Source organism: Archocentrus centrarchus, chromosome 3, assembly GCF_007364275.1.
Source record: "Archocentrus centrarchus isolate MPI-CPG fArcCen1 chromosome 3, fArcCen1, whole genome shotgun sequence".
In the NCBI taxonomy this organism is placed as follows: Eukaryota; Metazoa; Chordata; class Actinopteri; order Cichliformes; family Cichlidae; genus Archocentrus; species Archocentrus centrarchus.
The window spans coordinates 17,704,628-17,729,608 of NC_044348.1; the positions used below are offsets into that span (position 1 = coordinate 17,704,628).

General features: G+C 38.7%; 1 protein-coding gene across 3 annotated transcripts in view; it reads right to left on the reverse strand.

The window, feature by feature from the left end:
* Positions 1–1,902: 1,902 nt before the first annotated feature.
* cgnl1 (cingulin-like 1) overlaps positions 1,903–24,981 on the reverse strand; it is a 42,379-nt gene continuing 19,300 nt past the window's right edge. For 2 of the 3 annotated variants that reach the window (XM_030724047.1, XM_030724057.1), the window contains exons 9-19: positions 14,320–14,526; positions 14,093–14,197; positions 13,861–14,013; positions 13,089–13,259; positions 10,683–10,844; positions 10,341–10,430; positions 6,292–6,375; positions 5,971–6,095; positions 5,519–5,627; positions 5,181–5,344; positions 1,903–3,263 (exon numbers count right to left, since the gene is read on the reverse strand). In XM_030724047.1, coding sequence (XP_030579907.1) covers positions 3,113–3,263; positions 5,181–5,344; positions 5,519–5,627; positions 5,971–6,095; positions 6,292–6,375; positions 10,341–10,430; positions 10,683–10,844; positions 13,089–13,259; positions 13,861–14,013; positions 14,093–14,197; positions 14,320–14,526 — 1,521 coding nt within the window. In that variant the 3' untranslated portion in view covers positions 1,903–3,112. The remainder of the gene's footprint in view (positions 3,264–5,180; positions 5,345–5,518; positions 5,628–5,970; positions 6,096–6,291; positions 6,376–10,340; positions 10,431–10,682; positions 10,845–13,088; positions 13,260–13,860; positions 14,014–14,092; positions 14,198–14,319; positions 14,527–24,981) is intronic. The other variant, XM_030724066.1, reaches the window with a different exon arrangement.

Here is a 24,981-nt window from a genome sequence, read left to right on the forward strand (position 1 = left end):
TGATTTACTTAACTGCTTTTCCTTTATATATATATATAAAGGAAAAGCAGTTAAGTATATAAAAGAAAGCTAAACAAATGCCTCTATCTGTCTGATTAGATATTAGCTCAGGTTGCTTTGAAGATAACATCTTGCATCATGCAAAATTCCTTCAGGTAATTTGTGTAACGCGAGTCCTTAAACAGGTGAGCAAAAGTCTCGTTCTTTTCACGAGTTTCACAGTATTTCTTTTTTTTTAAATTACAGCTGTCACTCATTTCTAGAATTTTTTGACACACAATTTATGTCAGGATCAGGTTGGAACTGTCTCCAACCGGACTTCCAAATGACTTCACTTGGACTGAAGTGAAGTTACTGAAAGCATCATTAACATTCAACTTCTGAATACATGTGAATACATATGTGGTGGAAATTCAGGTTGTATTCTGAAAAAAAATTATCCTGTGTATTTCAAATAGATCAGGACCACTTGCAGTCCAGTGAAAATTAAGTTCACCTTTACTGCTTCCATAGAAATTCACGGTTTAAGTAGAAGCCAGATGCTCATAATCAAACGCACTTGATTAACTGGTCATCAGCAAGTGTGAGAAAGAAAGCTGCTGAAACTACTAAAAAACCCAAGAGCTACTTGGACTCTACAGGCCTCAGTCAGCAAGTTAAATGTTAAACTTCATGACAGTACAATTTAAAAAAGACTGAACAAGTATGGCTTGTTTGGAAGGAACATCTTCTCTCTAAAAAGAACATGACAGCACTGCCTAGCTTTGCAAAGTTACGTCTGAACAAACCACAAGATTTCTAGAACAACTTCCTTCAGACAGATGAGACCCAAGTAGAGATGTTTGGCCATAATGCACAGCAACGCATCTGAGGAACACCAGACACAGCATATCAGCACATACACCTCATACCAACTGAGCACGGTGGTGGAGGGGTGAGGATTTGGGCTTGTTTCGCAACCACAGGAACTGGGTGCCTTGCAGTCACAGAGTCGACCGTAAACTCCTCTGTATACCAAAGTATTACTATAATTCCATGTATAGTGTGAATTACTTATTTTTATTCTTATTTATATGTGTGTGTATATATGGTTGCAGGTACAAAATACATTTCACTGTGCATTGTACTGTGTATAACTGCGCATGTGGCAAATAAACACTATCTTATCTTATTCTAGAGTCAAATGTGAGGCCATATGTGTGACAGCTAAATGTTGGCTGAAACTGGGTGATGCAACAGGACAGTGATCCCAAGCACAGCAGCAAATCTACAACAACAGAATCAAGGTGCTGCAATGACCTAAAGTTCAGACCTCAACCTCACTGAAGTGCTGTGGCCTTAAGAGAGCTGTGCATAAATGAATGCCTGCAAACCTTAACGTACTGAAGCAATGTTGTAAAGAAAAGTGGGCCGAAACAAAAATGTGAGAGACTGATAAAGTCATACAGAAAACAATTACTTCAGGTTAATGCTGTTAAAGGTGGTTCTACAAGCCACGAATAACAGGGTGAGTTAGTTTTTTCCTTTCCTATTCTTAAAATGTATTTAGTCTTAAGTATTAAATGCCCCCCTGTTCAAAAATGTTTTACTTCATTATTTTTTGAGCGTCAATTTGCAGAATGACAGCATTTTTAAACAAACAGTACAAGCTTCTCTATGACTAAAGATATTCTACAGTGAAGACAAGCCTAATTTTGATATCTGAAGCCTTGAGTGCACTTAAACTGAAAGAAGACTACAATGAGGAAGAAAATGTGATGTAAGGAATTTTAACTAGAAATTTAAACATGAAAAGAATGTCATACACAAATTATTCTTCAAAAAAAATGTTAAAAAAAAAAAAATGTCTGGAGGGGATTAGTTGTCAAGAAGTCTGCACCAAGCAAAAAAAGCACATGAGAGTAACTGAAATTAAGTTTATTTTAGTCTCAGCAGGATTTATGGACATACAGTTGTGTACAGAGAGAGGTTGTGGGAGTGGAATTTGTCTCACTCATCCACTCTCCCTCTCACAGAGTGCAAATCATCCCAGTGCAGCAAATCATTGATTGTCAATTTATCTGAAGAAATTCCCTCGCTCAGTTAAAGGAAGACCTGAGTGGTCCTTCCAGGCACTGCTGATGTACACAGTGGGCACAGTTCATACAGACATGTATGCATTTCAACAGTAAACATGTTCAGTATTAAATCAAAGTGTTTCCAGTATAAAACAGTTTTAGTAGGTGCAGCTTTGTTCGGAGATGCTAAAAGTCTGATTCAGGATCAGCAATCACAGGCTATGTTAAGATGAAACAGCCTTTTCCAGAAGATGAGCGAGCCACACTGTGATGTCACTAATATCAGAAGAAACCTGTGTGACGAGTGACAAAGAAATTTATGTTGATTACAAATTTATAATTTTAAACTGGTCATTAAATGATAGAAAACTGTACAAAAATGATGTGTACAAAGTCCCTCATTTACTGTTCCCTTAAAAAACAGAGATTTTGTATTTTCAGCAACGAATAACTTTAAAAAAAACAAAAACATCCTTCATATACTCGTGATTTTCATTCATTAAAAAAGGCAAACATACTGTATTCAACCTGATGATAAAAAAAGGTATATTTGGATACTGTGTATAAATGTGACAGATAGGCATAAAAAGCGATGGGATAAAAAACTTCATATTGGTTACAAAGGCGGTACAGATCGCATTGGTTTACAGTGCATTCAAAAGGGTGTTTTCAATGAATAATCATTGACAAACATGCATAATCCATTAAAGGACAATCCACTCAGAGTAGAACTAACAATGCAGGAAGATAAGACTTAACACAGAAATATAAAATAAACAAATTAAAGAGTATATACATTAATTTTCCCCAGACAGGACAAAATGGCATTACCTTTATGTTTTCACCAATTAATCAAAGAGCTGCTCTAATAATACTGAGTGAACTCATGGACATTGAGGCTGCTGATGTGAGGACTTTATCTCACATAGCTGGGAAGTCTCTTAATATTCACACGGATCGTTCAGAGTCTAGAGGGGAACGTGGCAGGGATCTCCAGGCATTTGGTGCGACAGTGTTGCGTATAAAGAAGCTTTATTTCCAACGTTGGAGTTTGTTTATAAAGAGAAGGTCGATAAGAGGTTGTCCTGACTTGAAGAGCGCTTGTACCCCGAAGATGAGCTGAAGTACGTCTCCCCGTCAGTGCTGATGTCATCGTCTTCATCGTCATCCAGATTATTGAGCAGTGAAGCGGGCGTGTTCTTACGTCTGAATAAAGAAAACACAACAGAACAATATTGTAACGAGGTGCTGCTGGGGGTCTTTACTAAAGCAGTAATGTCTTTAACTCCATGTGTGTATCCTTGGACTTAATATTATTCATTAGGCTTGTTTTTTTATTTTAAGCTGGGCAGTGGCGCAGCCCCTCAATTCACCCTCTGACTGTTGGCTCCTCCTCCTTCTGATTGACTGCACCTTGTAAACTGAACAGGAGATAGGTGGGGCATTCTGTGAGGGGATCACATTATGAATATTGTCTGTGTGACATCAGAAAGAACTCAGACCACGAAAAAACTAACAAAAACAAAAAAAAAAACTGCCTGAAACACACTTTTCACATGTACATACACTGACTTAATTTTTAACAGGAGCATCCACTATTATAACTGCATATATTGGTCCTCTTTAAAGAGTAGAAGTAATGCATTACTTAATATGTTGCTCCTACTGCTCATTACATTACTACTGAGTAACTGCACATAATTGCCTGTCACATAATTGTGAGCTACAACATTAAAATTTTACCTTATACGCCCACATACCAGCACATCTCTGCACTATTTGGAACATACACAAAATTTTTACTGTTGCATTATTTTAAATAACATGACTCCACATTTCTGTCAGATTTCCCAGTCAAACTGAGGTCAGCTGATTGTTGAACAGCCAAGGCATGAAAAGGCATGTTTGATGATCCTTTTCTTTAACTCAGGCTTCCTGCACAATTAAAAAAAATAAATCAATGCTTTTCAACAAATAGTTCTTGTATCTCACGGTGAGGTGAATCTCTCTCTAGTAAAGTCTGTTATTTACTTCCTGCTGAGGTGAGAAATAAATCTCTTACTGTCTCTTTCAGTAAGAGTGTTTTTGTTCCAATCCAAACTATAAACATGTCAATAGCACTTGTCAATGTCAAAAATTACCCTGTATGTGCTGCTAGGACCTACTAGATGCTATTTTTCACCTAGAACAGAGTACATCCAGATTTTGCTATTAGCTTAGCATGTCAGCCAGTTTAACTTAATCCCAGAATGTAGACATGTGTGCAATAACAAATACAATGCTGAGCAAATGACAACTACTGATTTAAAAAAAAAGCAAAACAAAAAAAATCCCCAAAACTTACTAGCTATGACTTTTTAGAGTAGGATTCAAACCCTTGCACTGGAAGCCCACTAATATTCATCCCTAACAGCCAATGGGATGAAGAAAAGTGCAGCTCACAGGTGGAATAAACTCTCAGTAAAATATTTTCTGAATTTAATATAATGTAATTTTTTCCTGTCAATGTCTAAAAGCAAAGTTGAACCATACGACTCCAGCTGCCCTGACATGCATCAATTAGCTCATCCTCTTTTTATTACTGTCGGTGGCATTAGGAGAATCTCAGCTGATGGATTTTCTATTTGGCACAAATTTGTCTCATACTTTGCATGAAACCGCCAGGTGAAAACTTCACTTTGTGTTTGGTGTGAAGGAACCATTTAAACTGACCATCTAAAAATGAAATACCTACATCAGTTTTAGGGACACTTAAAGCTTTATTTTTATTCATTTTAATGACCTGCAGGAACCTGACATAATTATTTAATCGCTAACTGTAATCTAATCCATTTCAGACAGTAATGTTAAATGGGCTGGTACTTGCTTGTGCACTCTAAATGAGTATTGTATGCACTCTGCTCTTGCCCAAGGACACTTCGACATGCAGACTGGATGACCTGAGAACAGATGACCCAATTGACCTCCTGAGCCTCAGCTGACCGTAACCACTGATAAGTTACTTTGTAACAGAGTACTACCAACACTGTACCTCAGTACTGAGAAAGCCTGCATTTTATATTTAATACTTTTAAAGTACTGTTCTGTTTGTTACTGGTGACAGATGTTGGTTCATGTTTTTACCTCATCTCATTTCGCAGAGCTTTGAGCTGACTCTGGAGCTGCTCGTTGGCCTCCTGCTGCTCATCCAAGTCTCTCTGCAGCTTCTTCTTGCTGTGCTCCAGTCGGTCGATCTCCTCCTCAGCTTCATCCATCTGTCTCTTCAGAGCTTTCAAACGCAGATTCAACTTCAAGAAGACAAAAAAAACACAAATGTCCACAATTAAAAGAGTTTCACTACGATCAAAATATTTTCCCCACATTGCTGGCAGACAGATGTCAGACTATTAATTTAAGTCAAAGTCAGTAGCAAAGAGAGTTTAATGACTGTTAGACTGGGCATGAGGGTGTGGGTTACATACTTGGGCCTTTTGATCTTGAACTGATTGATGTTCTTCCTCAGTTTGCATCATCATCTCTTTAACCTTCCTCTCCAGCCTGCGGTTTGCCAGCTGCAGGTTAGCCCGTTCCCTGCAACACAGGCAGAGATCCGTCACTTAAACATCAAAATGGGCAACTTATTTTGACCTGCAAACATTTCATGACTCAAATAACTGAAAGCTGGCCAAATTCTCTAATAGGTCTGATCACCTAGAATCAGATGATTTTTCTGAGTGACAATTTCTCAGGGCTAATTAAACAATTTAAAATGTAATAAGCTCCAACTTACAACTTTATGTCCTAAATCCATAAGTGTTCAGGCATAAACTTTCATCTGAAGCTTCAAACTAAACTCTCCCCCTTCCTCTTCTTCTTCCATCACCTTAACCACAGCACCCCTGAACTTTAGTCCCAAGCAGAACCTTCCTCTCACCTCTCCTCCGCTTCCAGCCTCTCCTCCAGCTCCTGTATGCGCTCCTCCAGCTGAGGTACCAGGCCCTCTTTGTTGGACTTATGGGAGTCTTCTAGATGACTCATTCTGGCCTTCAGATCCTTGTTCTGGAGAAGGCAGGGAGAAAAAAAAAACATTGAGGTATGTGACAAATGTATGTTTATACCATATTCATGTCTGTGTACAGATGATAAAATGATGAAAATGAATACAATCAAATGAATGTGATGAAAAGATGAATGACATGAGTGTGTGCTTTTGGACTGAGTCTGTAGCAGTTATCCTCCAGACAGGTGTGTGTACCTGTCTCTCCAGAGCAATCTTGTCACACTCCAGGTCCTGTTTGCTAGCCCTCTCCTGCAGGAGTTCATTCCTCATCTGCTCCACCTGTCAAGCCAGACACTGTCATCGCTACAGTCCCACACAGTCTGACAACAGTTATCATCAGACACTGACTCACAGCAGAAACCCACGTAGCACCCAGTGAGCCAAAATGCCAAACAATAGAAGAGTTAATGCTGCATGAGCTCTGCTTAATTGGTGAACTGGATTTTCTTGCTTGATTGCAATCCACCTTTTTACTGTGATTGTGATGTTAACTGTCTGTTACACAAGGTTGTAGTACAAAAAAGAAATAGCTGACAGTAGTTTCTGTAAAGCAAGAGTAAAAATGCCAATACCTGTATTCATATCAGTACAAAATGGCCTCTGTGTCATCTGGAATAGCATCAAATCCTCTGATTTTACTGTCCGATAAAGGCATTTCAGAGCATGACGACACCTACTTTTTTTTTTGGCTCCACTACATCCACAACTTCTTGTTATCAGACACTTTTACTGAATCCAACAAACAGTTTTGCTGCCCCTGATTGTGATCCAGTGATCTTTTGAAGTGAGCAGAGTTTCTGTTTAAAGGGATGTCTGCTTTCCAGGTGCCTCTTTAGCTTGTTTGGCACCTTGTTGTTGTTACTTGGGCTGAAGGCCGTTGGCATCAGCAACAGTTTCTTTTAACAGGTTTTTTTTTTTTTTTTTAAAAGGAGGTTTTGTGTGATTTTCTCTACAATTCAGTGATCATTTTCACCTCATCCAAAATGGCATCCTCATCAATACCAATGAGGGTCTTTGATATATTCTACTATAGTAAATTTGCACTTCATTCATTACCTTTTGTGCTGCTCAAGAAATAACATTTGGCTGACACAAATCTCATGGCACACCTGACTTCCCTTGAGCCACACCCACATTATTTGGGACCCACCGCTGTAAAGGACATGTACTTGTGGGCTTTCAGATAGTATAGAAGGTATTAGTGTTTAACACTTGGTTGGACCTAGAAACATTTACGCATCATTTTCAACAAGGCACAAGTGTGAACTGGATGCAGACAAACTGACAGATAGGCATGCACAAAATTAGGGCTGTGCATGCCTCTTGTGTATCTTTGTGAGTTGCTCAGCTCACCAGAGAATGCCCTAAACAGCAATAGCACATACATAATGATGTTTTATCTCATCAGCTGGTCCTAATTTGCAATAAGATTAAAACATTTGTCTATGATGCATTTTTTGCATTCCCAATCGAGAAGAGATCTTGCTTTCTGAGCCTGAGGGGTGGGGCAACTGCAGCACACACACACACACACACACACACACACACACACACACAGCTCCTTGTGGCAATGGCAGAGAGATTTAAACATTTAAATGTGTGTTTTTACTTCAGTGGGGGTATATGATGCCAATGCTTGTTGCAAAAATGCAAGTAAATGCACATATGGCAAATATCACTATTACTTTGGCTCTCTCATCATTATCGTGAGAATGTCCAAATAAAGCCTTAACAAATACTAACAGAAATGCCTGAATGACAGAAGGTTGGCAACAGGTTGGCAAAACCAGAAAGTTATTTATTCCATATCTGAAAATGCCTTTTTCATGTGTCATAAGTTATGTTTCCTGTGTAAACCTACCAGACTCCATCAGCAAAAAAATTTATTTTAGCTCAGAGAACACAGGGCTTGGTGTGCGGCTTTGGTATTTAATATGTCTGATTGAGAATTATGGTAAAATTATGGTTTTTGTCAGTAGTCTAGTGGTTGTGATGAGTCCATGAGCATATTTTCACTTTCTATTCAGAAAGAGCTGTCTGAAAGCAACTAAAAAAAAAAAAAAAAAAAATCTAAATAAAAACCTAAATAAATAAAATAAAAATTCTACTAGATCCAATTTCTTTCCACTTTGTTTGTATGCAAGTATATAAAAATATAACCACAATGAACAAACACTAATGAAAAGATAACAGTATTTTAAAAAGAAAAAAAAAAAGATCAACTAAATGTACAATGGATAAGACAAATAAGTCAAACCTTTCACTACAATGAACAACATATTTGGATCTAAAAGATCCAATCTGAATAATTGATTTCTGTAAACCATGTGTATATATGTTTTGAATGGGCACAGATTATTATTATATTCCTATATGTGCACTCATTTATTTTTTTAAGAAAAGAGTTGTTTTGGAAATTATTAAGTGAAGCGTCTATGTTAAGTTTCCTTTGTTTCTGTGTTTTAATGTTGATATTATAGCACCTTCATAGAGAGATGTAAGAATGGTATAGATAATTTCATCTGACTATGAAGAAGTGATTAACACGATTTCTAAAATTATCAAAACTATTCCGTCAGTACTATTGTCATCAACTCAGTGGATGCTGGATCGACTCAGAGAGCTCTGACTGTTCAGTGATAACCTAGTTCAAAAGAAAGGGGAATGAAAACTAATCAATACAGCAGTGATGGCTCTTTGTGAGAGGAGCTGAGAATTGGTGATATTTTATGCCAATTAGTGGGTGACAGTGGGCTGCTCTGATGAACGATGGCCCCTATAACTGGTGCACCCAGCACAGTGCTTGAGGGAGCTGAATCAGCAGACTGGAACATACAGCGAAACTAATCTGCTTTGTGAGAGACGGCGGGAGAGTAGAGGGGAGATTACTCTCATTTAGACAGGAGAGGAGCACCTGGTGCCAGGAGAGACGCAGGTGTTCTTCCTGCTGCCTCCGCTGCAACCCCACCAGCCCTCCACTCCATAGTCCTGCACCCACCTTTCTCTCCTCCCCACAGACATTTGAGCACATGCACCAGCACATACCCGCACACACACACACACACACACACACACACACACACACACACACACACACACACACACACACACACACACACTGCTGGCACACAACCTACTCCAATCTTGCTGCACAAAGCTCGAGTGTTGCCTTGACAACCGACCTCAGCCTCATGCTGAACCAATGCCACTTTGTCACAATGCCACTCTTTTCTCTCTGCAAAGATTTTTTTAAAAAAGGGGGGGGACCATTTATGGAGGTTTAAATACTCTCCTTAACTGCCCTGGGGCTCTCTTGATGTCACTACTCACTTTATTTAAAATTTTGGTCACAACTTCAAAATATGTGAAGGGAATCTGTAACAAAGCCAAATCTTAAAAGCCTGCCTTTGGCCCCAATAGCTTCAAAAATACCACAAAACTACATGTGGCTGCACAAGACATTAATTAGGATTCAAATAAAAACTCCAGAGCCAACTTCCTCCCTCTGATTATTAAGATCTCTCCTATGAACAAACAACAGTCTTAAAAGCACATGCACTTTATCTAAATCTTACTTCACAGTGTCTCTGTCAGCAGCTTTATCACAGAGGAAGGAAAACTGGAGCATTTGCTTGCAAGCACAGAAAAACCGACTTCTAGCACAAGAATGAGATTTGTTCTCAAGCTGAAATTACTGAAGTGTAATTTCCAAGTGCACTCCACAACCTGAAAACTTGAGACATTTGGCAGCTTGCATATTTTGGCTCAGGCAGTGCATTAAGAAGGGTCTTTTGTGGCTGATGCATGAAAATTGGATAGACGCTCTCAGACCATGCTGGCAAGCTGCCAACCTGAATGATTATGCAAGATCATTTTACAAAGCAATAACCCATCCACTTTATTCAGACCAGAAAGAAACTGAGAATTTTGGAGTGCTGATATTACATGTAAAGACACAGTCACCTGATAAATGAACCTGCACAAGAATCACACACATTCATTCTTTAAGGACATTGGAAACCTGATGTTATCAGTAGCTTTACTTGACTGAAGCTGTTACATGGAGGTCAAATGTCCCTTTCATTTAGAGATTAGTGGCTGCAGTCGTGATGTTAGAGATGGAAGACAAAGCAACAGGAGATCTAGATATAATTTACAGGTTGACACAAAACAGAGACATGCCTGTGTGGGTACGGACAGGTGAACACAATGATGAGAATACATTGAGTGTTAGTGTGTTTCACCTGCTCTCTTCCTCGGTCTATCCTGTCCATCAGCTGGTCTCCATTTTGACGCTCCTCTTCAAGGTTCAGCTCCAGCTGAGAAATCCTTTCCTGCAAAGTGAAGTAGTTACATCTTTATGAACAGTGTGTCTTGTGGCCATTTGACTTGGTGTTTTCTACTGGTAATTAAGATTTTGTCAGTCATTGTCAGTTCTTCAAGTTCAACAAAGAATGCAAGTTACACAAAAATATACCACCCTGTACATTGAATGAAACACACACACACACACACACACACACACACACACACACACACACACACACACACACACACAAGTAGCTTTACTTGACAGTATTATGTACCTCCATGAGTCTGATGTGTCTGGATTTTTCCTCTTTAGACAGGGTGTTTTTCTCAGTCTCTGCTTCAAGATCAGAAACTCTTTTCTCCAGTGTCTTCTCCCTGACCAAGGCCTCATCTCGCTCCCTCTTACACTGTCGCAGTTCCTCCTCCCGGCGCAACAACTAAAACCAAAAACATTTATGTTTCCTTATGATCTTATTACATAATTTTTTATTTCTGGTCCTTGAACATTGGTCTAATTAAAGGCCACCCAGCATTTTATATATATATTTTAAAAAATTATAGTCAGTTTATCTTCTTGTTCAGCGTCAACTCTAATCTTATCAAGTGTTACTGCTGAAGTGATGACCAACAGTTTAGTTGCTGTTTAGCAATAGTATTAATATGATATACACTCCCCTGGGTGACTAATGCATTCAGCAGTAAGTGTTTCCCTCAGCTTCAGTGCCCCTCACAGCTGGAAAACTGCCCCCACTGCTTAATGCCAAGACAATGGAAATTCATCATCTGCCCTCTTTTTACTCCCATAACAGATATTTGCCTATTAGTGTAAAATTGTTACATATTTATTCATGTAAGGATGCAAGTAATACTTTAAGTAAGGCATTGCTTTACTTAAAGTTACTTGCTGTAAGTCTAACTGGATAGTTGCACATCTTCTATTAGAAGTGAACCGCTATAAGTAAGTAACTGATTATAAAATCTATGGAGTAAAAATTCTAACTTTACACTGTCTTCACAGCCCGCTGGTAAAAAGAGATTTAAAAATACAAGTTTTTTAGTTGGTAATTAAAGTAAAGAAGGTGGATGTAAGTAGTTTACACTTCATATGGTAGAGGACTGAAAGGCCATTTGATAACAGCTGGAAAAGCAGACTAAATGAAACAGTCCAGAGCAGTGAGTTTCTCGGGAGAGGCAGTGGAGGAGGAGGATGTGAATCAGCCAGCACAGCTTTCACAACAATGATTTCACAGCACTAACATCCTCCTCTTTTTGTGCACCAGCAGGATAAAGATATCATAGCATGGATGCTGACAGGAAAAAAAAAAAAAAAAAAAGAAAGAAAGAAAAGAGGAAAAGCCTGGACACTGACCTTATCTTGACAAATTAACTCAGCTCATAACCACATTGCATATGCAGACAGACATACAATGTGGAGCTGGATGCTCGTCCCATGTTGGGAACATCCAGATCAGCAAATCAGTAAAACTGAGGGCTGGCCTGTTATGCATGAGAAACAAAGTCTGCAACTAATGTATAAAAGTTTTAGAGAACAGTTCACACAAAAAGGACTCTTACTTTTTTCCTCTTCAATATCTTTTTTTGAAATGCAGTCCTTTGTAGTTTAAAACAAAAAAAAAAAATGAAGCAAGGTCTGCCAAAACCTCTTTTAAAAAGGTACCCATGGAGTTTTCATTATAAACAGGCACTGCTTTGTATATAGGGTTAGAGCTCTGGGACACAAAGTATCCTGAAGGACTAACAAACATGTTTAATGTATTTCCTACCTTAAAACATAATAGCAAATAGCTGTTTTTGAAAAGTGCATTATTTCCACTTATCTTCTCTTCCTGTACTGGCACATTAGTACCAACAACTTCTACCTCACCGTGCAGTCAGGAGAAATGTGTATGGCACCCTCCTCTGTGTGAATGTGAATGTTACACAACATAAACAACACTTGCGTACTAGATTTCATTACCTCTACATGGTACCAACAAGTATTCTTATTGCTTTATTGTTCTTTTCTATTTTACACATTCACTAATGCAGAAAAGAGTCAAATTTTTATTCTCTCAGTGTATGACAAAAACAATCTCCCAGAACTGCAGACAGATGCTAAAGCAGAAGATCTGAACCCGATAATCTTTTATGTACCATTATTTGAATTACCCGTTGATAATACACTGTTTCTGCCTCACACATTCCTGTAGCGCCAAACTGTTTGTGTGGTCACTATAAAGAAAATCTTAACTGTCCAACCTAATTAAATAAATATTTGATGTAGAAATAAAATAACTTAAGGCACACTGATTTCAACATAAATTATTCACTTTCATCAAAAACATTCTTCACATTCCAAAGAGCTGACAATGATAAACTGCAGGACTAAAAACAATGCCAAGGGGTCACACACAAAGAGCTTTTCTATGACTTGAATTGGCCAAATTCCTTCACTTTAATATTATGCTTTGGGTTTGAAAGGGCAGCAAGGAGTAGAAATACATAAGTGCTGACATCACTCTATGAAAGTAAAGATTGATGTTGGTAAGATTGCTCAAACTGGCCGAGTCAGAACAATAGCTTGTAATCTGCTGGTCTGCATGGGAAGGCTCGGATGGTCTGACTAACAATGGCCTTGATCTGACCACTGTGTCTCTTCTCTGAATGCCCATTCTGTTTACCTCTTCTTGTAGGGTTTTGGTAGTAAGCAGGTACTTCTCCAGCTCCTGTCCTCGCTCTTTGAGAAGCTTCTGTAGTTCCGCCAGCTCCCGACGGTTCTTCTCCTTATAAACATCAATCTGCTCCTGCAGCTCCCGAGTGGATGACTGGGATGCCTCCACAATATCGTTCATCTAAAAGGCACAGTGACAGAGACAGAGGAGGAAAAAGAAAGAAAGACATGAGGGAAAACGTAGGAAATTCCAAAGCTAGTGATCTGGCTCAGGTGCAGGGTTTGATAGTATTTTATCATTTGTTCACATATTGGACTAGACTCCTTTTTAACCGTCTCAAAAAAAAAGGGGATACCCACTCTCTTTGATATCATCCAGAGCCAAGAACAAAAACTTTAAAAAAAAAAAAAAAAAATGTTGGAAACTGAATGTTTGAAACCTGAACTTTGACCGTGTTTAACATGAATATTCATCATTGTAACAGTCAGAAAATTAGGAAAAGTGTAATGGGTCAAATTAAATTATTTGATGAAGACTGTGTGGGTTTGAAATGAGCCAACATGGCCCTTCTAAGTAAAAGCTTTCATCATTCTTGTTCTACTCTAGTTTAAAACTGCAAAAAGTTTTCTTTACAAGGGACTAAATGTTCTGTAAACCTGCTGCCTTTCAAATTTAGTGAACCCTTGTTCTCTATGCTTTTGCATAACAAACACAGACATTTGGTGTGAAATTCATTCATATTATTGTTTAATGACTAAACATAGACTCAGAAGAGACTCACCTCCCTCTGAAGTTTCTCCACTGTACGATCCAGCAGCCTCCTTTCATCCTCTATGTCATTCTTCATATTCTTTAACTGTTCCTTCTGATTTCTCTCTTCTTGTAACCTTTCCTCCAAATCCTTGTGTTCATTGCTCAGTTTGGTGAAATTCCTCTGCAGAATGATGCAGTAATAAATATGTCAAGTTGTGCATTTACCTATAGCCAACACAGTGCACTGTTGCTAATCTTACCTGCACATCCTCAAGCCGGATGGTCAAAGCTCTGTTTGCACGTGACATCTCCTCTTCTTGTTCCTTAATTTCAGACAAAGACTCTTCCAGTTGCTTTTTCTCTCTCTGTTAAATGGAGATTGTTGCATATGAGAATGTCATTGAGTATATATATATAAAATAATGTTACAAGTGACTGTGTAGAACAAAACTAGCATTATTTGGAGCTCTGCAACTCAACCCCTTACCTCCAGTCGACCAACTTTATCCCCCAGCCTGCTCTCTTGCAGCTTGGCCTCATCAATAATTCGGTTTAGTTTAGCCACCTCATTTTCCAGCTCCTGTCCCCGCCTGCGCAGTCTCTCCACTTCTTGACTCAGCCGTCCAGCTTGGCCCTCTGCTGCACCCTTGGCTGCCTCCATTTCAGCCTTCTCTCTGACCACTGTGGTGCTGTTCTGCAAATCAGAACAAGACACAAGGCTTCAGTACAAAGGAAGCAGCAGTCTGTGACACTCAACAGAAAGTGGAATAATGATGCATGACGGAACATTTGAGTATAACTCAAATACCTCCCATACCGCCATGTATAATGCACGGTTTTCTCACTGTTTTTTTCCCCTGTGGCATCACCAAATAACAATGCCTTCCTGTAATTCTCTCACACTTCATAATAAACCACAATTGAAAGCAACTAAATCTGAGTCTTTATTAGCTTTTGCTGATTGAGGACCAGTAAAAATCAGCAGGCCACCATTGCAGACCTCCTAATTTTAATGTGGTCCTACCTACACTAAAAGATCACAGGGATTATTACGGACTGTTGTGTGGTGTTTGTCTGCAGTTGTAGTGGAGATGACATTCAAGGAGGACTAGTCCTTGGAACTCTCCTTATGCCCAAATTCATGAATACAAATGCTTTAACTGACATTTTCCAATCCACTGAAATCATATGCCTCTAAGATCAGAAATTCCATTTATCGATGCTAGCATGTTTTTCTGATAGCTGAAAAACAATGACGTCACACTCCATGAAGTGGAGCTTGTGGACATCTGACTCACATTTGTATTATGTTTGTACATTGTGTTTAGACTCAAAGATAATAAAACTGTAGTACAGGGATAGAACAGTGTATGCCCATGCTTTGTATGTCCATATAGAAATCTAAAGGGGATGAAAGCAAAATCAAGAATAGTAGTAAAAAATTCTTATTAATATCCATCCAGAGGGTGGAGTGCTGTGCAGAATAGAAGAAATGGGAGACACCCGGATATATATATATATGTCTGTGAGAGAGGAGGAGACAGAAACAAAGAAAACAGACTACAATACTACCACACAACACCACAGATAACAACAAGTTTCAGTTGCGTTTACACCCTTCTAGTGAATCACTTCAGCAGGCAACCGGCTTGTAAAATTGTGTTTGGAAACAAAATGTTTTTTGACATGGAGGTGGAATGTAAAAAAACTGGTTTGGCAGTTCACTGTCTCCATACAGCGAGGTATGCACACATGTATACCCATGGACACAAATTTACAGAGCAAGTCTGAAAATGCCACTGTTACTATTTCAGTATATAACAGAGGTGAAAGTGGTGAAACATTAAATACATAAAATAAATGCTCAAGGTGGAAAAATGTGTCAAAGGGTAGATAAAATCCAATCATGCGGGTCTTTCTGTGCAGGCAGGTCACTCTTTGTTCTGCACCACACACACTGCTGATATCCAAGTATGTAACGTCATGTGCATGCGTGCATGTTTGTGCGTACACACTAATGCATGAAAGCACACACAGATGAAAGCTGTCACAGAAAAATTGTATGAAAGCAAACAGCGAAACTAAAAACTGGTTATTGTTATTCTCCTGCAGTTTCTACCTGAAGAACTACAAACACCTACCACAGAAGCAGCATGATCATAGAAAGAGTTGCATATTACACTTATATCAGGAAAAAATCTAATCTAATCTTTAAAAAAAAAAAAAAAAGATAAGGAAATAAACTGTTAGCAGATTTTAACTCCAACATGGAAAACTTTCCTTTCAGAGTTATAGCACTGTAACTATCATCGGTAGATGATTTACCCCCCCCCCCCCCCACACACACACACACACACACAAACCCCCACCCCAATAAATAAATAAATAAATTCAACTCCTAACCCCTGAATGCCCTTTTGTGACTAATAAAGGCATTCATTGGTCAGGATATCTCGTCATCACTGTGCGTTCAAAGAGGCATGTCCTGCGTTAAAAAGGTGAAGGGTGCCTCCCCGTTTCACTGCTGACAGGCCAGTTAGACCTGTTTTCTGCTGTCAACACATAACTGCCCTCATCACTGGCTCACTGGTTCACTTAGTTTGGTCAGATGAGCAAGGAGGCCACATGGCAAAAAGGTTCTGGCTTTTAATCTACCAGCTGGTTTTACTCCCTGTGTGGAGATTGTTTGTTCTCCACATGCCTGCGCGTGGGTTCCTCTCCTGGTACCCCAGCTTTCTCCCACAGTGCAAAGACATGTCTATGACAATGCATTGACCCAGTGATAGACTGGTGGCCTGTTCAGGGTGTATCCTGCATTTAGCCCAATCGCAATCAGGATAGGCTCCAGCAACTCCACAATGCTGAATTGGTTAAATGACAGGAGGATAGATGGATGGACAAAGCAAATAGAAGACAAAAAAATGTCTTTACACAGCATTTACATTACAACTAAAAAAAAGGCTGCAAAAGAGGGTAATCTAACTATTATAAACCCCATCAGCATATTACAACTGCAGCCTCAAAGTGACCATCAAGTTGAATCATCACCTGTAAAATTGTCTCAGCAAACATGATACTTCAGAGAAAACCTGCAAGATTCATTTCCAGCTTCATAAACTATATTGCCAAAAGGATTCACTCTCCCATCCAAATCATCAAATTCAGGTGTTCCAATCATTTCCATGCCCACAGGTGTATAAAACCAAGAATCTAGGCATGCAGACTGCTTCAGACACTTCATGTGGCCTTCAGATTAGCTCAAGAACAGTGCGTAGAGAGCTTCATGGAATGGGCTTCCACTGGTTGAGCCAGCTGCATCCAAGCCTTACATCACCAAGCACAATGCAAAGCGTTGGATGCAATGATGTAAAGCACACCGCCACTGGACTCTAGAGCAATAGAGACATGTTCTCTAGAGTGACAAATTATGCTTCTCTGGCTACCACTCCAATGGACAAGTCTGGATCTGGCGGTTGCCAGGAGAACAGTACTTGTCTGACTGCATTGTGCCAATTGTAAAATTTGGTGGAGGGGGGGTTTATGGTGTGGGGTTGATTTTCAGGAGATGGGCTCGGCCCCTTAGTTCCAGTGAAGGGAACTCAATGTTTACCAAGCATACCAAGACATTTTGGACTATTTCATGCTCCCAATTTTGTGGGAACAGCTTGGGACTGGCCCCTTCCTGTTCCACCGTGACTGCACTAGTGCACAAAGCAAGGTCCTGGACCTGAGTTCTGACCTCAACCCAATAGAACACCTTTTAGAGCAGATACTGGGAGCCAGGCCTTCTCATCCAACATCAATGTCTGATCTCACAAATGCAATTCTGGAAGAATGGTCAAAAATTCCCATAAAAACACTCCTAAACCTCGTGGAAAGCCTTCCCAGAAGATTTGAAGCAGTTATAGCTGCAAACGATGGGCCAACATCATATTATGGATTAAGAATGGGATTCTTTATTGTCAGAGTAGTATTGTTTGCTTTGTGTATTTGTTAGAGGTCCAGGCTATAGTTCAGTTATGATGCCAAATGATCATTTACAGTAAGTTCACCTTGCATCTTGTTTTGTTTGTTCAAATGCTGATGAACATTTTCATTAAATGCCTATGGCATTGATGGGTCATTTTCAATGAAATACTATTTAAGTGCGCTGAATTGATAGACTATTTAATCAACTGCATTGATAATAGGTGTTACCGGTATCTTATTTATTTTGATATAGAAGTCTGATTATACTTTTGACCTTTATTCATGGGTCAGGTTTTTTCCCCCCTGGATTGGTTTCACCTGTGGAACCTGGCAAGCCGGTAGGAGAAATCTGTTTGTTTTTCCTGTGTCCTTGGAACTCGGACATTTTGATAAAGTTTAGAACTTTTGCAATGACTTAATCAAAGATACCAAACAGATACTAAGATATTAAATTAGGAACTGCAGATGAATGTGGACCCGACCTACGAAATACTGAATATGAACTGCACGGTGGACTAAAACGGCAGATCTGCTATACCTCACAACCTGTTTTGTTCACATTTCCTCTTCCTGTGTGTGTGTTAAATACATTCCTTTTGTACTGTATGAGATATTTTGTCGTCATTCACCCACAAGCTCCATAAAGAATAAGGTCTTGTGAGCATAGTCAGCACCTTCCATGTGCAATAGCCCAAACATTTGAACACAACAAGCGTAATTAGCATTACAGATGTCACTCAAGTTTATATGCACGTGAAGGCAGATGAGCGCATACTTTTGGCAATATAGTGTATTTTTATTGTTAGACTCTACTAGAGTGGATCTGCATGATTCAGTTCAAAATAAGCCTCACTTATCTTATACTGGGACTTGGTGCAGCTATTTAGTTCACCCTGTCTGAAACTGTTTTAGCTCCTCACCACTTAAGCCAACTTGCTTTTGAGTGGCTGCACCACTCTGACATCATACAGAGCAGGGAAAAAAAAAATTCTGAAACTTAAAGTTTTGAGCAGTATGAAGACGGAGCTTTTGACCCACAAGGATTACTTTTATATCCATCCATTCATCCATCAACTGCCTACCCACCCACACATCCCTCTATACATATAAGTAAAATTATAATTTTCCCATTTAATATGCTCCCATAAACTGGCATCTGACTGAGTAAATACATTTTTGTTTTCTGTTTTAGTTTGGGCCAAAATGTTTGAGATGACCAGACATCTTGTGTCAAATTGTGTTATAGCAGTGGTCTAAATGTTGAAAACTGATTTAAAGAAGCTGACAAATCAATTTTAAGAAGAAGAAGAAGAAGAAGAAACAGCCTTTATTGTCCCACAGAGGGGAAATTTGGGTGTAACAGCAGCCGCAGTTATTATAAATATAAATGAAAATACAATAATTTACACTATTAAGAAAAGAATATATATATATATAAAATCAACAAACAAGATTAACCTTAATACTACTAATAATAACACTATATACAATGTACATGATGTGCCTGTGTGTTGAACCTTAACAGGCCGGACTATTTACAGTATATTATATATTATCCTACATTGTGTAGGTTATTGTGGTTTTTGTTGGGAGCAGTGATGGTTATAAAGTCTTACAGCTGCTGGGAGGAAGGATCTGCGGTAACGCTCCTTTGTGCATTTAGGATGCAGCAGTCTGTCACTGAAGGAGCTCTCCAGCTCAGCAACAGTTTCATGCATGGGATGGGAGACCTTGTCCATCAGTGATGTTATTTTGGTCACAAACAAAACATGCTGGTAACCCTCTTTATGACCATGTTCTAAGAGGAATAAATTCCGCAATAAATGTGGATTTGCTGATTAAATTACTGATTTAAACGGTGATCATGCTGAGTGTAATAAACAATGCTTTAACTACAGTAATAAAGGAATAATGTGTGGCAAGATGGTGTCTGTGCACCATTTCTGCCTGTCCCACTTCCCACGCTGGGTCACATGTGTTAAAAACATGAGCAAAGCCACCCAGCCAGAAGGAGAGACCCTTCTGCTGTCTGTGGGAAGAAGTGGGAGGGGATGCAGTGACATGATTAGTCAGTTTTTAATGAAAAGTTTCCCATCTGCATCATTAATTTATCTTGAGTGACTTTAATAGACCTGCACTATAATACATTTATCTCAAACATCAGTGCCTCTATGCCAGCTGTTTCAGCAACACCTGTGAATCTAAGTGTTCATACTGCTTATGGAAAGATCTTTTTTTTTTTTCTAAATTGTTAGAGAAATACACTCTTGCTTTTCACCACTACAGAAAGTTAATCATTCATTAAAGCAGTATTAAAGTTCACCCAGTAATCACTGAAGGATTAGTACTAAAGAAATTTCACTTTATTTTTTTTTTAATTTCATCTATTTTTTAAAGACAATACATACAAAGAGACTTCACTCTATTAGTGAAATATCAAAGAATGGAGTAACATACTGCTGTTACATTTTTATCCCTCTCTACCCTAAACTCAAGACCTGACTTGGGGCCCCATGTCTACTCAAACTGTTTACCTAAAGTTGCACATTAACTAACTTTGTGCAGTCTTTGAAGCAGCTGCTTAAGTGAAGTGAATACCTAGGTTACATGCTGCAGTGGCTCTCTTAGTGCCCCCCGACTCTGCAACAATCCTACAAGTCTAAATCCAACAAGTAACCAAGTCCAAAATACAACTCTAAGAGATCCAGACTACATGTTATTTTTAAATATCAGATTTACGGTAAACAGGTAGACAGGTTTCTTCAAATGAAGACATTTTATGCTAAAATGTCATCCTCTCTGTCCCCTCCCCATTCTTGGTGTAGCTCTGTGTGTGTTTTTTCTTTTTGAGGTATTTTTCCATGTTTTCAGGCTGCAACTTTAAAATGGTTATGATAATAATTGACAGATGTAAAAAGAACAAAATCCAGGAAAACCAATTCAGGTGGTGCAAGTATAACCAAAGAAAACTACTGAAGCACTTCATCAAGGTCAGACCCTGATGAAGACTGGTGACAATACATGATGATCTCTTTTTTTCTGCCAAAGAATAAACTTATAATCATAGACAGAGTGTCTCAGTAATTTTCTATGGTCACACTTGTACCATGTAATATTTAACATGTTCTCCCTGGGTTTTGCTCTTTGCCTGCTCTACTGAAGAGCACCTGTTAGATTAGCCAACAGAGGCAAGTAGTGCTTTTCTTCTTTTCTGTAATACAAACGTGATGAAAATAAATGAATTACAAATATAATATGTAACAAGACCCATGACTGATGAGGATACGCCTCCCACCATAGTTCAGATAACAACAAACAACAAACAAATTTCATAACAGAAAACCCTTCAGCAGATATCTCATTACCTTTTGCAAAACTTTGCCTGGACAGAGGGACAAATATTGTGTTGCACATCTTTGAAGAGTAAAGTAGACATGCCAAATTTCATGGCTCAACTGCTTGTTATTTTGGAGTCTATAGAAAGGTAAAACCTCACTGACAGACAACAATATCATCCTGCTTTATATCTATGGAGAGCCATTTCATTCAAAATGAAATAAATATATACTGCTATTCATAAATTATTAATAAATATTTCAATAAATAATAAATATCCCCATGAAATAAAATAAAATTTTTTTTTTTTTTAAGTTTTTTATTTTAATTTATTTCAAGATTAATTTATTTATCCATTTATTTATTTATCCATTTATTTATTTCATAATGGAGTTTTATTTTGTGACACTTTTATTTTGTAAAGCTACTTTATGTATTTCAGTGACTTTTAATTTTGACCCCATTTTTCATTTAAAGCTCTTTTTATTTCATGTTCTTATATTCAAATGAGGGGGCGGAGTTTCGTCTGTGGGGCAGCGCTGGTCAGGAGTGGCGGTGTTGTGCGAAATTCTGTTCCCACGTGAAAATCTGTTCCCCCTGTGTTGGGAGCACAAACTGCAGCCAGAGAGGTGGATCCGACTGTCTTCACGGCGCTTCTGATCGATTTCTCGGTAAAATGACACTGTAAAAGACTTGCTGGTAAATTAATTTGTTCCCATGTCATGGAGGGGGAACACAATATTTTGGATGGTTGAAATATTTGGTTCCCCCAGTGTAACTTCGGCAAATAAAAAGCAAATGTTTTCATATTCACAGGACTTGTTGTTCTTGATGAGAGGAATAAACACTGTAAAAGACTTTTACAGAGAAATTGAACAGAAGTGCCGTGAAGACTGTCGGATCTGCCTCTCTGGCTGCGCTCTTCCGACACAGGGGGAACACATATTCACGGGGGAACAGAATTTCGCACAACAACGGCCTGCACTGCAAACAGGCTACATTTATTACTAAAGGAGGCTGAGGAGTAACTAAACAATTGACACCCTGAGAAGGAAAGGGCGGGAGGGACAGGAGAACAAGGCTTTCTGTTAGTGACTCGGCTAAGAGCTATGCTAATAGCTATGCTAAGCCAGTGAATCCCTAAAGACACAATAACGGAATTATACTATTAATACAATTTACAGATGATTCAGTAGTGTGCGCGCTTTGGATGACGCACGTGAAGTTTAGTCATATCTACAAGTTTGTAATTAAATGGGCTACACCAGTGTTGCCAGATTTCGCGACAGAAACAAGCAACCAGCTCTATGAAAACAAGCCCAAAATAAGCCCAGCTGGCAACTCCTAACATTGTGTAAAACTATGGCCGCTTTTAAACAGTATAGCTCTAATGCAGTTTAGCTCATTTCTTTGTTTTGTCTCATTGTGTTTTGGAGCAGTGAAACCCATGTTTCTTAGCCTCATAGATAAGAAGGGTGCACAGTTTTTTTATGTGCGCTTCTCGGTATTAGCATGTTGCATTAAATCAGCAAAGTGAGCACATATTTCACACTTGCAAAATCTGCAGAATGCCTTTGATACATCTCTCATCAGGACCGCAGCTACCTTCTGAGAATTTTAGCCCCCCCAAAACACACACACACACACAAAGGTTTACTGTGTTCATGCCTGCAGATCTCACTTATTCATGGACTTATAAAATATAAGATTTCTATTACAGGCTTTTATTTTCCATCAATCACAAACAAAAAAAATGTTTGTGTGTGTATAAAAGGGTCCACGGGAGGAGGGGAGGTGAAGGAGCACCGGGGTGTCTAATCAGCGCCGTGCCTCTGTTATTGATCATATCATATGCACAGCTGTTAAATACAGAAAATGCGACTAGAGAAATAATTTTGCCGCATCTTTGGCACCCCCCTCTTGTGAGGCGCCCCTAGGCATTGCATATAGTGCGTACCCACTTTTTGCGCCACTGTCTCCCATCCGAGCTTGGATCCATTCTTTAAGTGCGCTCTTTCTCCCACTCTTTATTATATTTTTTTTTTATATTTTCCCCACTTACTGGAGCTCATTCTTATGCTGCCTCCACGCTCTGGGCTGTTTTAAGTGTTTGTTTGGATGTGCGCCTGGTCAACTTATAAACAAAAAACGGGGGCTTGGAAGGGACAAACTACCTACCACTCGTCTTTTGCTTTATTATGGGGCGCCGAGAGATAATCAACGAGTTTTACTCGGAAAGAAAGTCAAGCCCAAATAAACAACTTGCTAGTCAAAAACAAGCCCAAAAACCAATCCTAAAGTCGTTTATAATAAGCGGACTTGGCAACACTGGGCTACACCACAGTGCATTGTACAGGAACAGGAAGTGATACAATACCGCAGATCCAGCACCACTGGTGGCGTTTCTCCTGGTCTTGGTTGTGCTGTTACATCCCTGCAACTGAGCAATTTGCCTTTTCACTGACTCTTTCATAAAAGCTGGTTTCCACTTGCATTTCTCTGGGGACAAGATTTGATTGCAGCTCTAGCCAAAGAGATTTCCGTACTTCTCAGGTTTCACATTTTAATTTGTACTTAAGTCCTTTCTTTCATCAACACATGACCTTCTGTTGCATGTACCTTCAGGTCTCAGTATTTTTTTTTTTTTTAATTAGAGGAAGCTGTTGAATTTGTAACATATACTTTGAGCTGGTGAACCAAATCACAGCTTCTGCATTCCACAAAGAACATTTTCTAGTTTCCTGATATTAGTGTTGAATTCAGATAATCTGATATGCAGGAAATGCTATGGGCTCTTTATGACCTTGAACAGTTTTATTAGCTTTAGTCATGTGTGTGTAGTAGCTCCTTTCCAACAAGGACAGCAAAGAACTGTATCTCTCCAGCTGTCAAATGCTTGAAACCCACAATGATGAAAACAGGATCAGTGAGAGTCAGCAAGTGACATGTCAATAAATGCAAATTACACGTCAAACACTCCCTCTGATGCTTTATCAGAGTTTCTGTAGCATTTAGTGCTTATTTTAGCATATTTGCAAACATTTAACCTCTGTTTTGACTGAAGCTGGAAAGGTAGGAGCTATCAATATATTTTACTGAGAAGTCAACTAAACACAAACACAAAAATTGACTGTTCAATTTGTCTTCATAGCAAAGAAGGTCATCAGTGTAAGAGACTTATGGATGTTCGTGGTGGTGCAGAGACAACAGGTGGATGTTAAAGCTTCCTGTCTTGAATCAGTTGTTGTGTCTGCAGATGATGGCAGTGGAAGGTATGATTTATAAGTCAAATCTAGTTTAGATAGTAATTCTTAAATGAATTCCTAGCTGGGTCCCAAGCTGTATCCTCATGCCCAAAATATATGGAGAGCTGTTTCATTCAAAATGAAATAAATAAATAAATGAATAAATAAATGCTGCTATTCTTAAATTATTAATAAATATTCCATGAAATAAATATCCCCATGAAGTAAAATAAATATTTTTAAAAGAAATTTTTATCTTATTTAAATTTATTTCAAGATTTATTTATTTATTTATTATCTATCTTTTTTGTTTATTTATTTTATAATTTTGTGACACTTTTATTTTATAAAGCTACTTTACATATTTCAGTGACTTTTATTTTTTAACCCCGTTTTTCATTTGAAGCTCTTTTCATTTCATGTTCTTATATTCAAATGAGGGGGCGGAGTTTTATCTGTGGGGCGGCGCTGGTCAGATGTCAGCGACCCAGAGGAGTAAAACAGGAACTAGCTTGCAAAACATCAAACAGGAGAAGAAGAAAAGAATTAATGCCAATTTTTTGCCAGCCTTTTGCAGAATGTTTCTGATCTTTCTAAAT